At 37.1% G+C, this 17,325-nt stretch overlaps 1 protein-coding gene across 2 annotated transcripts in view; it reads right to left on the reverse strand.

The window, feature by feature from the left end:
* Nucleotides 1-17,325, reverse strand: part of WDR36 (WD repeat domain 36) — a 31,848-nt gene that overhangs the window by 11,455 nt on the left and 3,068 nt on the right. For both annotated transcript variants that reach the window (XM_042028031.1, XM_042028032.1), the window contains exons 3-16: nt 15,833-15,933; nt 15,221-15,338; nt 14,210-14,342; nt 13,267-13,321; nt 12,543-12,675; nt 11,416-11,591; nt 10,804-10,924; nt 9,316-9,381; nt 8,307-8,390; nt 6,698-6,852; nt 5,450-5,564; nt 4,068-4,233; nt 3,681-3,789; nt 2,849-2,928 (exon numbers count right to left, since the gene is read on the reverse strand). In XM_042028031.1, coding sequence (XP_041883965.1) covers nt 2,849-2,928; nt 3,681-3,789; nt 4,068-4,233; nt 5,450-5,564; nt 6,698-6,852; nt 8,307-8,390; nt 9,316-9,381; nt 10,804-10,924; nt 11,416-11,591; nt 12,543-12,675; nt 13,267-13,321; nt 14,210-14,342; nt 15,221-15,338; nt 15,833-15,933 — 1,612 coding nt within the window. The remainder of the gene's footprint in view (nt 1-2,848; nt 2,929-3,680; nt 3,790-4,067; nt 4,234-5,449; nt 5,565-6,697; nt 6,853-8,306; nt 8,391-9,315; nt 9,382-10,803; nt 10,925-11,415; nt 11,592-12,542; nt 12,676-13,266; nt 13,322-14,209; nt 14,343-15,220; nt 15,339-15,832; nt 15,934-17,325) is intronic.

A 17,325-nucleotide genomic window follows, 5' to 3' on the forward strand; every position in this document is an offset into this window, starting at 1 on the left:
TATCACAATCCTTATCTGTAGCTGAGAAAGTCTGCTCAATAAATCAACCACAAAGAACTCCAAAACAAACTTAACAAGAAATTAAGTTTTTCTACTTACTGAACTTAAATCATGATTAAAATTACAGGCTTGGGGGAAGGAGGGATCAATCTACTACAGGAAATAAGACGTGCTTGTAATTTTTACACAAAAAGCTAAATGAATCCTGCCAGGGGGCCGAAGGCATCGACCTTTATGCTTCCTGCCTAACTGCAAAACTGAGACAATGCAAAGTATAAAGCTACTAGGCTCACATTTAACAGGTCTCTTATGCTGTTTTTTTCCCAAGTGTTCCATCCAAACTATGAACAGTCAGCTCGTACCCCTGATTTCTTAATTTGCCTATGCAAGCCACACAGCAGAAAATCTGCATAATGCCAGGGTTTCTGCTTATAACTTTCTTCACACAAATCGGTATTTTTTTTCCCAGTTTTCAAAAAGCCCTACAGCAAAAACACGCACTAGGAAGACTTTTATTACATAAGAACAGTTAAGCACCACTCTCAAGTAAAAACAGATGTCCAATTAATAGATATCAGACCATTTATTAAAGTCAGTTGGTAATTTTCACAAATGCTGGATTCTAGAAACACGTTTTCCATCTTTTTATAAGAACAATATCAAAGTTGAGGTTCTAGTTCCTGAGATGTCTCTCCTATTTATGAGCCACAGAGGTAAAGCAAGCATCAGGCCTTTTATTTAAAGCTGTTCCTCCTTTTCAATACATTCCTCTTCCTATAGCTATGGGAAAACCTTGCCATTACATAACGGAAATGTAATTTAACCTAATTACTTTTAAAACCAGGGTTTAAGTACCTGCCTAGATTTCAGCTTGACCCGAATTTCAGAGACAAGAGACAAAATATTTAATTTTTTTTACACGTAAAGGAGAACTACCATCAGACTGCTTTAAAAACATTATGAATAGATTCTTACCACAAAGTATTATGTTGTTAAAGAAATGAAAAATAGAAGAAACTGATATTAACTAATGCTGCAATTTTTTGTAGACATATTACTTTGCAAGGGAAAGAGTGTTAGAAAGACAGAGTGCTAATTTCCTTCCCATTTACACAGGGAAGAAGACAATGTCTATCCTGCTCTATTTTAGACTAGAACATAGTCTATTTTAGATGGTGCAAGAACAGGCCAATTGTTTGTTGAGATGCAAGGCACTTGTAGTAGTAAAATGATAACTCTTACAAGTATACAAAATTTACCAAACCACATCAACAAAAATAATCAACCCGAATGAAACCTTTCAGTTCCAGGCACAACCACCAGAGCTGCACACTGCACAGTACCACCTTAAATTACTAAAAAAAAAATAAAAATCTATCCGATGTGCTGCTGAAAGAATGCACTGGCAGAATGCAAAGTTACTTCTCAGCTTTTTTCTATGCTCCTGAACTTCTTTTGTGTACTTGTCTACTTCTTAGCCAAACTTTATTCTGGGAGAAAACTACTCACAGTGGATCACAAGAGAGTATTTTTGGCAGTTGCAAGTACAAACAAATGAAAAATATAACTGATGTAAAGCCATACTGTGTTGTTAAAATGAATGTAAGTGAAAATGGGCCTCTCTTTACAAAACCAGCTGGAGTACTGCATCCAACTCTGGGGCCCCCAGCACAAGACATGCATGAAATTAGAGCAGCTCCAGGAAAATGAGCCAAGGCCTGGAACACATTTCCTATGAGAAAAATAAAGAGAGCTGTGGTGTTCTTCACCCTGGAGAACAGAAGGCTCTGGGGGAGATAACCTTGTGGCTTTTCAATACTTAAATGGAGATTAAAAAGAAAGATTGAGAGATTGATTTTTAACAGGGCCTATGGTGACAGGACAAGCGGCAGCAGCTTTGAACTGAAAGACTGCAGGTTTAGATTGGATGTAGGGCAGAATTTCTTTACTATGAAGGTGGTGAGGTACTGGAACAGGTTGCATAAACAAGTAGTGCATGGCCCAGCCCTGGAGGTGTTCAAGGCCAAGCTGGGGCTCTGAGTAACCTGATCTAGTGAGAAAAGTTCCTTTCCACATCCAGTTAGACTAGATCTTTGCTTCCAACGACTGAGGGAGCTGGGGTTGTTTAGCCTGGAAAAAAGAAGACTCAGAGGTGACCTTATCACTCTCTACAACTACCTGAAAGGTGTCAGGTGGGGGTTGGTCTTTCCTCCCCGGCAACAACTGACAGGACAAGAGGACACGGTCTTAAACTGCACCAAGGGAAATTTAGGTTGGATGTGAGGAAAAAGTTTTTTACTGAAAGAGTGATAAAGTTCTGGAATTGTCTGCCTGGGGAGGTGGTCAAGTCACCATCCCTGGATGTGTTTAAAAAAAGATTGGATGTGGCACTCAGTGCCATGGTTTAGTTGAGGTGGTCTTAGGGCATGGGTTGGACTCGGTGATCTTGAAGGTCTCTTCCAATATGGTGATTCTGTGATTCTGTAAACTCAAACCACTCTATGATCCTACAAACACCTCAGCATATCAGACTGCAATTCACCCTAAGCAATCTCTTGCCCTTTAGATTATAGCACTGCTTCCAGACAAAGAACAAATTCACACTCATTCACACTACATGGAAGCTCCAGGTGTCATCAACAGATCTTCAGGACAGTGTTATTCTGTAGACCCAGAAAAAGACACACATTGCTAGCACTGGACACAACTAAAATAGTGGACAGAGTTGCTACATCAAGTGCAACTTTGAATCTGTCACATCTGGTGACAGATAACCAAGCCAGAAGGTTTCTGCCATTTAGCAGACAGGGAATTATTTATTCTGCTGCATGTTTTTAAACTGACTCACCATCCAGAGGGAAGGTCCCAAGTCTTAATGGAACAGTCCATTGATGAAGTTATCAGCCAACGACCATCAGGACTGAAAGTCTAAAATAAAACAGTCAATTTTATGGCACAACTGATAAGCCAACCCCACAGGAGGCCCTGCCAAGATTAGACTGCTCCCTAAAACCAGGGTGAAATGGTCTGGCCATAAACCAAAACCGACAATACATTACTGAAAGTGAGAAAAGAACAAATCTAGAAGCTTTTTAAGAACAGGTTCAAATGTAAAACACAGGACATATCTCACTGTTGGTCAAAGCACTTTGGTCCTCCCTTTTACATTGAAGGTGAAAACCTATTCCTAAGCATGAAGTTGAATAAGTTAAGTAAATACTAATTTAGTAGAATTTATAAGTAAATTTGAAGCTAAAAACTATTTTACTGAACACTACAATGGACAATTACGTAAGATTTAACCAAATATCAATGTGCTGCATAATCTCAGATCTGTTTTCAGCTTGCTTGTCTTTTCTATATACACAGCTGAGACTACTGCATAATTTTGCTCCCCAACGTGGTTTTCATTATTCCCAACGCTTTGTTTTGTTTGACCTCCAAATCAGCTTGTTGCCAAGTTACAGTAAAATCACAAAGCACTTTAAAAAATAGATGGCAATTTGACCACTTTACATTTTAAAGCTAACATGGCTAAAGTGCTGTGGAGCTGAACTACAGCTTTACTGTTCACAGCTGAACATAATACCCAGTGATTTAATACATGCAGAGAAGTCCACCATCTGTGAAATCTGTTAGGTATCTGTGTATGTCACAAATGAAAATGAGTTAACAATTACCATGTCATTAATCCGTCCATGGTGTCCTGAGAATGTCCTGACAATCTTCCTGGTTTCTATATCCAAAACACTAATAGTGAAGTCATCAAAGGCAATTCCCAGAATACCACTGCCAAGAAACATCAACACATATGACAGGGAATATTCAAGAGGCAAAAAATAAAAACATCCTAACATTGCTCTAGGTATTGTTTATCCTAAAAATAGGACATTGTTACAGTTCTTCAGTCTAATAAAATTTCTTGTCATCCTGTGTTTACTAGTCAGTTGTATTTCAAAGCATCAGAAATATAAATTCTAATATATTCTAATAAAGAATACTGGTTGCCGTTCTCGACAAGTATGTTCACCAAAAAATACGCACATGAAATAACTCCAGTTTCTTACCTGTCTCTGTGAAGCAGAATTCCACTCGGAGGAGAAGAAAGTTCAGTGGAATAAACCAGATCTTTCATTTTGAATTTCCAAAATTTAATTAATCCTTCACTACCAGCTGTGATTACCAGCTGGTTCAATCCATCCACTGCTACCCCTCTAATGGCCCCTTCATGTGCTGCAAGACGAGAGAAAAGAGAGTATTATTTCAGGATTTAAATTTAGCACAGAAATCAGCTGAATGACAAACACTATTTGGTTTATCTTTGCCTGACTACAACGAATGAGTAGCAAGCATATGACAATTTGAAAGACACTTGACAAGATGCTCCAATATTCTACGTTTTTTTCATCTCTAGAGAAACTAAATTGATTTCAAATAAACATCTAGAATACACGTAAGAAGTGCAATTGAAGTGGAGTGTTAGCTCTTATTTCTGCTTTCAGTTTGGGGAACTTTTTGTGATTGTGAGATTTGAGGGACTTCTTGAATCACTTAAGGAATAGTTCCAAGAGGCCCGACCACTCCAGAAAAAATTACAGCTTCAGTTCAGGCACAAAGGCTGGGAATTTTCCCAGGCTACTTCACACTGCAGTGTAAAGGCAAGACATAGCTCCTCTGGTTTTGGATCAATTTCTTAATCTATACCGAGAGCTACTGGGCAGTAAGCAAAATTAGAAAATTCATCCCACCATTAACCAATGATTTTACAAAGAGACCATTTCGTATTTGCTGAGCTAGATGGCTTTTAGAAATCCAGTAAGTCTTAAGGGTTCATCAGGACTCTTTCCTTGTTTCTACAACAAAAAATTCAGATAAGGAGTGCCAAAAAAACATGCATGAGAACACATGACATGAAATATATATGTATGCAGCTATTAAAAGGAAATGCCAGAGCACTGCCACATTATGTTCTAAATTTGCAGCTGGATAATTAAAAATAACACCATATGCAAAGAACTGGACTTGCTTAGGACTTCAATTTTCCATTTACATGAAACATTCTTTCATTTCCAAGCAGGGAGCACAAAACAGATGGAAAAATTTACCTAAGAGCTAGAACCCTATAAAACAAGAAGGCAAGTATTGGAAATGTGATTATCTCAAAAAGAGTGGAGGCCATAGTATCTCATTTTAGTGCTAACCATTTTGGTAACTGACCATTTTGTGTTAAATAAAACCAAGGATATGCTAACATCAGAGCTGTTACAACTATCAAGGATCCTTCAAATCAGTTTTCTGACTGCAAGATAGGACAGTGAAGTATAATTAGAAAAACTGAAATGTATCCCAAATTCAACTCAAAAACTATTTAAATTTTTCAAGACGACAGAACATCAGGTCACTGCTGTTCTGTTAAGAGCCAGTATTTTCGAAATTTAGGAGTTCTTACCTTTTTCTTTGCCGTAACGCCCTCTGTGAATGCCAGACTGCATGTTGTACACATCTACCTGCCCAGTTGACATCCCAATTACAGCAAAGTTACCACACGAGGTAATGTCAACTGCCTTTCAAGGGAATAAAAAAAAAAGAATAAACAAAACAAAGCACCTATGCAAACAATTCTTTAGGTGTCTATCAATCAGTGAAGTTGTTAGAAGGTACACAGCATATCGGGAATACAAAATACTAACATGTTCTTTGAGGAAACCTGCAGAGAACAAACTACATCTCAAGAAAGCAGAGGGAGAAGCTCCTAAAATGAGCAAATAGATAACATGTAATAAATATGGCAGTGCATGGTTATGAAAGATAATGAAATCCTAGCTTAGTGACATCCAGCAGAAGCCATAGATAATAATATCAGCACTGTAACTTAAATAATCAAGATATCCACAAATATAGTCCCTAAGAGAAAGTGTTAAGCATGGCAGCTGCAAGCCTCTTTCAATGCCCATGTTACCAATACCCTCCCAAATCAGGGTAAGGTCACGTAGAGTTCAAATAGGAAGAAACAAAGAAACAGTGGTCTAGATGTCTTTGGAACAGTCCAAATCTAGTAGTCAAAAGAAAACTGGTTATTTACAATTTAATTTACCTACCACTTAACTAGTAAAGCGTAAGGTCAAAAAACCATGTACCACAACACACAGGAGTTGCATGAAGCCCTAGCAAATGAGGTGTGCCACAGTAATTCCTCCTTTAAGAAGCTGATAAACTTCAGCAAACATTTCTATCTCTGTCACTGTGTGTTTGACACAATGTTGTTGTGTCCAGCTCAAGTGGCAAATTTTGAGGTAATATCCTGCTTGCAATTTGGAAGTACACTTTCCTGTATTGCCAAAAAAAGCTCAAGCCCCGAGCTTTCAGCAATCTGCATTCTCAGAGCAAGTTAACCATCACAGGCATACAGACAACTCTACATCACTGTGATAGAATAAAGAAAAACACCAACCACCTCTCTGAACCAGAAAGTTGAACTGAATGTTTAAGGAAAAAATGCGAATGCAAAACTTTTCTTAAGACCATAAGCATTACAAACCATCTCCTTGAACACACTGAGCTGGCAGAAATCACTCTGCAAAGCAACTAAGACACATCTAGACAGTGCTTTTTCATTCTAAGCATTATTTCTGTACCAACAGGAATAAAAATAGCATGCAGTGCCAATCTGAAGAAATCTTAGCCTAAATAAACTTACTGTTGCATATATGTCAATAGGTTTGTGTTTGCTAAATTCTTCTGGCCTCAGTTTGTGAGCTCCCATGGAGGTTTTCTGATAGTTCCAGGTTGTACAGGTTATATACCCTTGATGGCAGGCAATAATACCATCCCAGTCACTCTGATGTGCCACTTCTGCAAGGTAACACAGAGTCCTTTTAGAAACAGTAATTCTAAAGTCAAACTTAAGGTCTCCTGATATTTTAAAATACCTTTGGACAGCACAGTTCATATTTAGTGCTCTTGTTGCACAGTCAAAAGGCTACCACTCAGAAAAACCACTGGGCAAAGAGCTGTGCATATGCAGGGTAACCAAAATGCTACCAACAGAACCACAAGCACTGTTTAGTACGTTACGCTCTGTGTCTTTGCATATTTTAGACTCTGCAGCTTGAAAAGCATACTTCAATGTAAATGTTTTAAACTGGCTTAAATGGTTTAGACTGCTCAATCTGTACACATTTCCAGCTGAGTGTCTTAAACGTTTTCTTCAGCTGTTGAAGCAGCAGAAGCCACCAGGTAACCAAGTCAGGTTTAAGAGCTAAATCTGCTTCATGTAGCAAAATACTTTCTTTGCATTTCCAGGAAAATTCTTTATCAAACACTTGGTATCCAAACTTTGTAGTCAAATACGATATATGGGGATCTAAATAATGAACAAGTTTGATTTTTTCTGGAAATTTAAAAAAATTGAGAGCCTGAAACTGTGATTTCTAGAACTTCAAAGATTAAAAAAAGATACAAACTGGTTTACTTAACCAAACAAAGACAATACAGCAAAAAAGAAACAACTCTAGAGTGTACTTAAATAAATGGAGGTTCTATGTATTTAAACACAGGCAGGTCTAGTATTAATTTTAAAATTTAATAATTTTAAATAAAAACCTTAAAGATATACACACATACTCGCAGTAAGTATATACAAACAGTCTGTATCACTGAAGTCAAATGGCTCCACAAAATTTTAAGTCCAGATCTTCCAACATAGGAAATAATAAATCATCCTCTGAAGAGAAAATAGCTACACTTTTGACAAAACAGATTTCAAGTCTGAAGAGGAGGTCATTAATTTAAAGAAACACATTTTGATGAAGCAAAGATAATTGTAATTCTGCTTAAAGAAGTTAGTTTCATTATTTGCATACTGAATTACAAATGAATGGATTACTTGAAATTCAACTTTGGAAAGTGGCTCAAATAAATGTACTGAGGACTCAAAACCAACTGTAACTGCAACTGAGATTTCCTCAGCTGACAAATATCTTCATCCTCCACCTAGCTGCTGGTTTTCCAGCCTGGAATAATATGTACATCAGGAGATTTTGGCTCCCATGCAGGAGATTTTCAAGCCAAGAGGCAGACAAGGATGTTTTAATATAAAATGCTCTTTTTGAAATATTGGAACATTTTATCAAGACAAATGCAATTTTAACTGACACTCAGTAGCTCATGAAAGGCCACAGAATAATCTAATCTTCATATAACATGAGCTTCCAAAACAGTAGTGTTTTGAGGGTTAAAAAATTAAATGAATACCTGAAGATAATGTATTTACATTTAGTCTGTAATCTATGTCAAAGATCACTTACCTGAAGCAAAGGCTGTAATCGGTGGTAGTGCCATCGTATCCAGCTTAAGGCCTTTCTTTTTTGATTTCTTTTTGTTAATTGAGCCTTAAAAATAGACATTAAGGGTCTCAGTCTCATGGTTAGAACTGAGCATAACGGTTTAAAAAGGACTGTTAACAAAACGCAAAGCTCCTCTTAAATTTAGAAACATTTCGCTAACATGAACACATCATTGTTCCCTAGGTTTGAAGAGCTAAGAACACTAATACAGAGCTTCTGTCAATTCATGCAATGCTGAGGAAATCATCAGCCTTTTACATTCACAGATGTGAATTCACCACTAAATCTCTTTGTTCCAGGATCCTGTGCTGAAATCCTGAGGCACAGGTTCCTCCATCACAGCTAAATACATGGTCCTACAGACATGACTATATAAAGCAATAAACAGCATCCTTTCAGTAACCAAAGAATCTTGAATTTCAAATTTATACCCAAATTAATTCTTACGTGTCTTTTCAAACAGATCCAAATACGTGTATAATAATACAGACAGATACTTAAAACTACAAATTATTTTAGTCTTTCTGATCCTTGCTCTCCCAAATGAAAATGTTCCTTAACCAGAGCATGACGCGCAACGTGTGTTTTAAGTACAGCTCTACACTAAATCAAAGGAACTCAAGCCAATAAATATGAATTGGCCAATAACTCAGTCAATTGAACAGAAGGGAAATAGGCTAAAAAGTTGCAATTATGTATGCTAAAATGTCAGCTACTGCTTTACACATTTTTAACACAAAAATCATGCCCAGTGAAGTAACATACACCACCAGGATCAGAAATCACTTTTTTCCAAGTACAAACAAGTATAAGAGTACACTTACAGCAGGAAGGACTGAGTCTGCAAAATAACTCAGGTGACTGGCTTTTATAGAACAGTTAAAGTGAAAATAAGGCCTGTCTAATATTTACATAAATACTTTTCAGGACTTCTTTTCACCCATGTTTGTATTTTGACTGAAATACTTACCACGTCCTAAACTTTTATTGAACTTTTCATGCACTGTTGAAAAAGACTGTAGTGTTCCATCTTGACCTACGAAAGTATTAGCACAGAGCAGTGAAGGGCAAAAATCAACTTTACTCATAAGCTATTTGAGAAAGAAAAGTAAAAGATAAGCAATTAACAACTTTAAACACTATAATAAGGTATATACTAAAATTTCTGGTCCAAGAATAAATACAGATACACTGTAAGAAGCAGAACAAATGGAGCCTAATTTTCTGTAGCCTACATCCCATTGCTACAGCTCGGCCCCACACATGTTCACATGAAACACTCTTCACAGACATCTTCTCCATGTTCAATTCCTGACCCTGTAATGTCATTATTGAAATGAATTTCATTAATGAAATTTTATAAAGTTTATTTGAGGAGATGCCTCTTCTAAGGAAACCAGTAGCACTTGAAAGGAAACTAATTCATTTCTGCTGCACAAAGTTTTACCACTGTTTCAGAAAGGAGTGTAGAGAGTCAGTCTCTCTACACTGCAGATACATCAGATCTCAAAGGTTAAGACCGTTTTCATTGTAAAGGTTGCCTCTTTGCCCTCTCCACTGCACAAGCAAATGTGAAGATTTGTTAAGCAACACTTGATTGATACTGCGGTTTGTCTGGTGTGAGCTGAAATACTGACAAGTAATTTGTTACATGAATTCAAGTCACTAGCTGGATGATCAGCAAGAGATCTTACTACAGGTAATGTAATGCTTTCAAAAGTAGCCCATGCAGACAATTAATTACTCAAGAATAAGTAGAGACTAGGTGGTGAGTCCCTATCACCCCACTACTTAAGTGGTCTGGGTACAACACAGTCTGACCTGGCACTTCCATTTCCTAAGCAGTGTTTTCAAATACACTAGTTTCTAAGGAAGGGTAGTCACTTAAGCGTTTTTACACTTCTAGGTTAATATCTCAGTAAAAAGCAACCTTGAAAATAAATATTACAGATACAAGTAAGCTGTAATAAATTACAAAGACAGTGCAAGCCACAAAGCTTGATAAAACCAGTGGAAAAAGGAGTTATTAAAAATTAGTTTCTAAATACATTATGCTAATTGTTTCCCTGCCACAACCAAATTTCTCTAGCTGTTACAGGTTTCATTCTGACTAGCTGATATTTGCTCAGGAGATAATAAACCAATTTTTATTTATCAAATATCTAAATACAGATGATAAGAGCAGCTCCTTCGCTATTCTGCTTTCTAGTACTCTTCAGCTTACTTGCTGATACCTTACTCTAGGGAAACATTAGTTTCCTATTAGAGTAGGAAAACTCTAGTGAAACACTTTGTTACAGTAAAAAATTACACTGTTTATGTTAACTACTTACTACGTTTCATAAATACATTATACAACACATGAAATATAATCTAGTATATTAATAAAGACACTTAGCTCTGCACGTTTTCTTTATCACGGCAAGAAATCAAACTGAAAAAGAACGGGAATTCATACCTGCACTAAGAATTTGCTCTCCATTTTGCCCATGGTACCTGATTTTTGTTGGCGGTGCGCTATGTCCCTTTCGGCTTCTCAATACCCGACCTGTACCACCAGGTCCATCAAAAATCCACACCTGCATCCCAAAACAAGCAGAAAAAACAGGCTGCGAAACACTGACTTGCCAAAAATTGCATCTCTCGTCAGTGGAATATGTTTAGCTGGAAGCTGGTGCAGCCAACATCACACACTGGCTTTCACCCTTTACCCTAAAGCTTTGGAAGTTTCCACCACAGCACCTGACTGCTTCCTGTTCATTCTGCCCCTCTACCAAAGCCTAGTGGCATCAGAGTACATGCAACACAAGGGATTTTTATCAGCAGCAACTGCTTATGATCCAAAAGATCATAAAAATGGATCAAGATTTAAGAGAGTGTACTGGGATATAAAGTGTGGTTCTGGAAAAGTGGGTCTAAAGCTTTGTTCTTCAAGGCTACTACTAAGCAGTAAATGAGGCAATGACAACATGGCAGCAAATCTTTAAACTACACTCCACTACAGTCCCACTGAGAACCAGCAACTCGAGTTTTGTATCGGTTTCAGAGAGCAGCAGCAATTGCAACGCACCCGTAGAGCATTATCAGCACCATTAGTAATAAGAAGTGGCTCTCCAGGGACAAATGACATGCCAGCTATTGCTGTGGAATGGGCGTCTTGCATCTGACACATCAGTTTCTTCTCCTCTAGATCCCACAAAGCAATGTGTCCAACTGGGCTACCAGCTGCCATTATTGGGTGTCCATCTGCTCAAAAAAAAGAAAAGTTCAAAAGGTTTGCTTATTGACATTGAGCTCATCCCTACTGACTTGTCACATCTGAAAACTGATGCAAGAAAAGCCTACAATCACAAGGAAAAAGAAATCTCAAGTTGATACTAGAAATAATATATGTTTTAACAGAAATGTTGGAGTATGTCAATCAGAAAAAACCCAAAACTCACTGATAATAAAACCAGGACTTTTTCATATCAGGTAACAATAGAACACCTAAATCCAGCAATCAGAGCTAGAGGTTTTGCATGAAAACACAATAGATATTGACACAAAAAGGCTCTCCTTCTACTTCTCACAAGTCTTTCCACAATTTTCTCCAGTAGCATTCGTCCTCAACAAGGTAATCTCTATCACATTAAGATTCGCAAGTCTATTCAAATAGGGATTAGATTCAGTATCAACAGCTCTGCAGGAAGGATCAACATTAAAGTAGCTAGCTTAGTAATTAGGACATGTTCGTTAGATAAGAAAAAGCTGTGAACATAAATAAGATTCCCCAGTAACATCATTCCATAGTCACTCAACTATTAACATTCTAACATTGTCTGGGGGACAAAGACACTGCTGAGAAGAAGGTTTGGACACTAAAGCAAAATGTACTGATTACAGTAACTCTGACAATTGTGTACTCTGCTAGCTCTTGGCACACCGTAAACAAACTTTTCTTTTCAAATATGCTGTATGTCACTTCATGTGCCCTAAGAACACAAGAAAATCCTATAAAACAGCTAGCATGATGAAAATGCATGATCTCCTTTACTTATTGCTACCTTTTCTAGATTACCTGCAGCCTTTGAAAACTAAAAAAAAACTCTCAGCACAAATTTGATTCTGAAATGTTTTATCAAAAACTAATTTCCTCTGTCCCACTCAGTTTTAGTGCTTTCATACATGTTTTCACTAAAAAACATTAGGACATACCTGTACGAAAAGATATTGCTGTGATGGGACCCCAGTCCTGCTGAAATTTCATCAGAGTTTCATCAAACTTAATATTATGTACAATGATATGACCAGATACAAGGCCGACTGCAACAATATCCACTGCTGGAGCCTGCAAGAAATGAAAAAATTCTGTTTCCAGAAGCTGTGACTCCTTTGAAGAACAGATCACTTCAAGTGTCCAGTAGCTCTGGTGGACCATTATACACCCTGACACACTCCCCACATATTTACAAGTTTTATCCTGGACAACTGCTGACCATTTTCAAAGCTGTCATCAATGCCACAAGAAAGCTTTAACTTATTTTTATATCCAAAAATAAAAATAAAGCAAATGCCATTAAAAAATCTTTTCCTGAATCAACAAAATCTACATTTTATCAAACTCCAAAGCAAAATAAATTTGGCAAAAAACTACCAGTGTAATGAAGCTTCATGATACAAATGCAACTTGAAAACTCTGTGAATTCATGACATCATTCAGTGAAGACTACAGATATGATGAACACAAAAAAGGTAAGATGCTAAATGCAACAGAACTAGGAATAGAGGAAGAGCAGATAATAAACCTTCAGTCAAGAGAGGGCTACTACAAGTCCCTGGGAGAATACAAACCATCTTTACTGCTGCCACTTTAAACAATATTTTGCCTGCTGTTCTTGACCAGTTACATATGAAAAGAAAAGATAACAAAAATACTAACTTGTTCAAGAGTTGTGACTGCTGAGCCCCATCCTGGAAATGAGTACAAGAGTTTGCTGTAAAACAAACATTAAAAACCCATAAATCAATTAACCCTTGGGTATTTTCAATGACAAAGTGGCTGCTTTATATGTACTTGCACAGAAAAGTATATCAGCTGTGCATCTGTCCTTATAAGTCAGATAGAAGGAAAAAAAAAAAACCCTGTGATACTAATAAGTAAGGCTAAAAATAAAACTTATGGCTAATTTTTATTGAAAAAAGCCAGTGTTGTGCATTAATACCACAATGGTGACATACCTACATGACACAAACACATGAAACAAAATAAATATCAGTGATATCATGGCAAGCTGAGTTAGGAGAATGAAACACTGATTTATGCAAGCCAACTTAACACCAATCTGCAGTATGAACATGCAGTGAAGCTCACTGTACCTGTAACTTTCATGATTTAGAAAAGCAGCTGCTCATGGTAGGCATGAAATACTGACATTATGGATGATGATCTACTGGGATTACTGCATGTCTACGCATCTCTTATCTAAGGCTCAAATGCTAGTAATTACCTCCACTCTACCTGCCAGCACTCCGCTGGACTCAAAACAACCAAAAAAGCCAAGCTTGGAAGATGGGAGGCAGGAGGCCTGAACATGCTTTAACTATTATTTTAATACCTTTCACGGGAAAGCTATGTGATTCCAAGAAATTTAAGAAAAAAAATGTAATTCCTGAACAACCCCTGCCATTTTGCAAGGAGAGTAAACAACACGCAACCTGAAAGGCATCAGCATTCAGGGAGCAGCAGCATTCTTTGTTCCTGGAGATATACCAACTGAAAACCTGTGCCAATACCTAGTAAAAGATTCCATACTTAACAGTATTATTTGTTGCCTATCAAACTACTTGGAGCATGAAGTGTAGCCAAAGTATCAGAATCTTACTTGGATCTTATATTCCATAGCTGCAAGGTTCCTTGTTCACTCCCAAGGAGAATTTTATTCAGATAGGTGCTGGGATGCAGAAGTGCAGAAACTGCAAAAGTGGCTTTATCAAAATCTATTTGAAGATACTCTTCTGCAAAAACAGTAAGAAAGAGTGTTAGTGCAGCTACCCCTACAAATCTGCAGGCTTGTCGCCCCTTCACAAATGTAAAAGCAGGACCGATGTCTACTCTTCAAATCCTGCAACTGGTGTTTCTTACATTACAGGATTAGCTAATGTGTAACAGGAGAGGCTAAACTGCTTTATGTTGTAATATCTGTTGGCTTGAAGGTGTATTTTTTCACTATGAGCCTACTCACTACAACGCTACTGGCAACACTGTAGTGATTTTTATCTTTCTGAGCGATTCCTGCTCCTGCCTGAGCAAAACACCTCATCTGATTAACCCGCCTTTTGTTTGTTATCACAACTCCAAATCTCTAAAGCCTGGTTACAGACACTTTTGACAACCAGCACGCAGGGAATAACATTGGTCACACCAATGAATGTTTTCTAAAGAAAAATGTTTGGGGCACTGAAGCACACTTTTACAAAGCACTTGACAACAGCATGAGAAGATGCTGATGCAAACAAAAGGATTATTCATTAGAATTTAGTCGTACCCAGTCTGGTAAATATCAATAAAATACAGGGTTGCAGAGATAATTCCAAAGCTGCTCTATCACAGTCTTTATGAGAAAATGGAACACTAAAATGTAATTTTCATATTCTCTCTTTACGTCTACATGGAACCTTACTGGGCCTCTCCACATGGTTCAGTATCCATTCACGAAACATTACACCAGGATTAGGACTTCAGATCACCAATTTAGTAGCACAGTCATTTAAGAATTTTCTTTAAGAATTAACTACTTCTGAACATGTGCATTTAAAAAAAGCCCTTCTTTTTAAATTATTGAATGTCTTACAGTGCTATCCTGTAAAGCAGCAACAAAAATAAAATCTCTCACCTTCTGACTGTATATTCCAAACAATAAGAACATTATCGACATCCACAGAGATGACGTGATCACCAAAAGGCTGTAGAAGGTGTATCCTTGCCTTGTGGCCTTCATAGGTATGAACCACCTACAATTTCAAAATAGAAATGCTTCCAGTAAGCCATTAAGGTAGAGTTTCATGTTAACATAGTACTTAAGGACAGCTAACAGATACCAGCAACAAGTTCAAAACAAATTTATGGAAAGGCCAGACAACTTGAAGTGGAAGATAAATAGTTGTATCTGATACTTAAAACTGTTGACAAAAAATATGATAGCTAAGTATTTTAATTATTTATTTTCAACTAATTTAGCTTACATGAAGCGATGGGTTTTTTTAATCTTTAAGTAGCTACTTAATTATTGTAATTAACACACAAAACACAGTTCAGCCACTATGGAATTTGCTCTTACATTCTCCTGGTTTAAGCTTTTAACTCCTTATTCTACAGTTTGTTTCCCTAAAACTGAAGGTACCAAACATCTATGGAAAACGGCATCCATATAAAATTAACTGCCTTGATACCACAAACACTACACAACTGTTTTGTACTACTGAGTAATAAGTAAGTTAATAGAAACCTCTTTGTTCCTGGCAAAAGCATGGAGAATATTGTCGTATGAAGCAAATATCAACATGCGATCTGCTGCCAAACATGTGATGTCTTGTGGCAAAGTGTTACCTGTTGATCAAACAAAAGAAAAAGTTAAACAAGTTTCAGGTTCCTAGCAAGAGAGAAAGCTCAACAGTGTATTTTTTTGGCATGGTGACCCACAAAAAAAGCCCTCTGGCTGAGCATTATGTTGAATTTTAGAGAAATGCACACATTTCAGAAGAATGCAAATATAAACTACAAAACATTTCACCAGTAACAACATTATAAGTAACATAAGACTGGTAGGTCACAACGTAGTTCTTTTGAAAAACATTAAATATTTAATTAATTAGTGAATTATCTCTGTAAGTAAAGGCACATGTTAACTTTGTGAGGGCTGGAAGCAGACAATAAATCAAAGTCTCAGCATTAGCAAGGCTTATTAAGGTTAAGTTATGCTGCAGGCCTCGGAGTTAGCCACCCGCTCCTGCACCTGACTCCTGACCACACTGAGAATTTAACGCTTGAAGAATATTCTCTCCCCACCTCACAGCTGGCTCAGAAAGAGTAACTAATATTGGGATATTTACTTTACTAGCTCAAAAGGTAAAAGAGTCAAAGTTCCAGACCACACTAAGAAACTGGTGGTGTAGTCCCAAAAGGTAGAAAACTGAAAAATAAACACCGTAGGGAATAATACTCTCCAAGGAAATATAAAAATGCAAATCAAAGCACTTAACACTTCGGCAGAGAAACACCGGATCAAAAATCACTGTGGGAGTGCACCTATGATACAAACTTGCATGGTCACACAGCAGCCTTTCCCACAAAGGTGCTTTGTACTGTGAATTAGTAGTAGACACAAAGAAAACTACACACTCTGCTGTACTGCAGCACAGCTTCAAAAGGAGGAACTAAAATAAGAAAGTAAAAAAGGTTGCACTCTATGAGGTTTCATTTGTTTGACCACATCTTCCCAGAGCACCTCTGAAGTGACTCAGGCTTACAACCAGGTTACAGATACCCAGTACTCCAGAGGAGCTGTATGCAAGGCTGCTAAGGCTAAGACAGTTTTAGGCAGACCCAAATTAAAAAGTTCAAAGTGCCAACCACATAACATCAACAAACCAAAAGCACTGTAAAAATAAAGGCACAGCATTCATTTTTCTCAATTACAATTTTGTACGTCAACACCTCAATTTCTCAAAAAGCTTAGATGATTACATATGTAAGATGACGTAGCCCACTGAACAGAATATGCAATGTTTTTATAATTTTGCAAGATGAAATTAATCCACATAATACACACATTAATGTGTGTACAGCTTTAACAATGCACAGCTGATCATCTAAATCTAGTCCTGGTTGTGTGACATTTGCTCTCAAATGTCTCTGTTAATAAAAGAATAAAAAGAATAAAAAGAATAAAAAGAATAAAAAGAATAAAAAGAATAAAAAGAATAAAAAGAATAAAAAGAA

The sequence above is a fragment of the Corvus kubaryi genome, unplaced genomic scaffold, assembly GCF_017639235.1.
Source record: "Corvus kubaryi isolate FWS band 111438036 unplaced genomic scaffold, C.kubaryi_AGA036_p1.0 37302, whole genome shotgun sequence".
NCBI classification, from domain to species: Eukaryota; Metazoa; Chordata; class Aves; order Passeriformes; family Corvidae; genus Corvus; species Corvus kubaryi.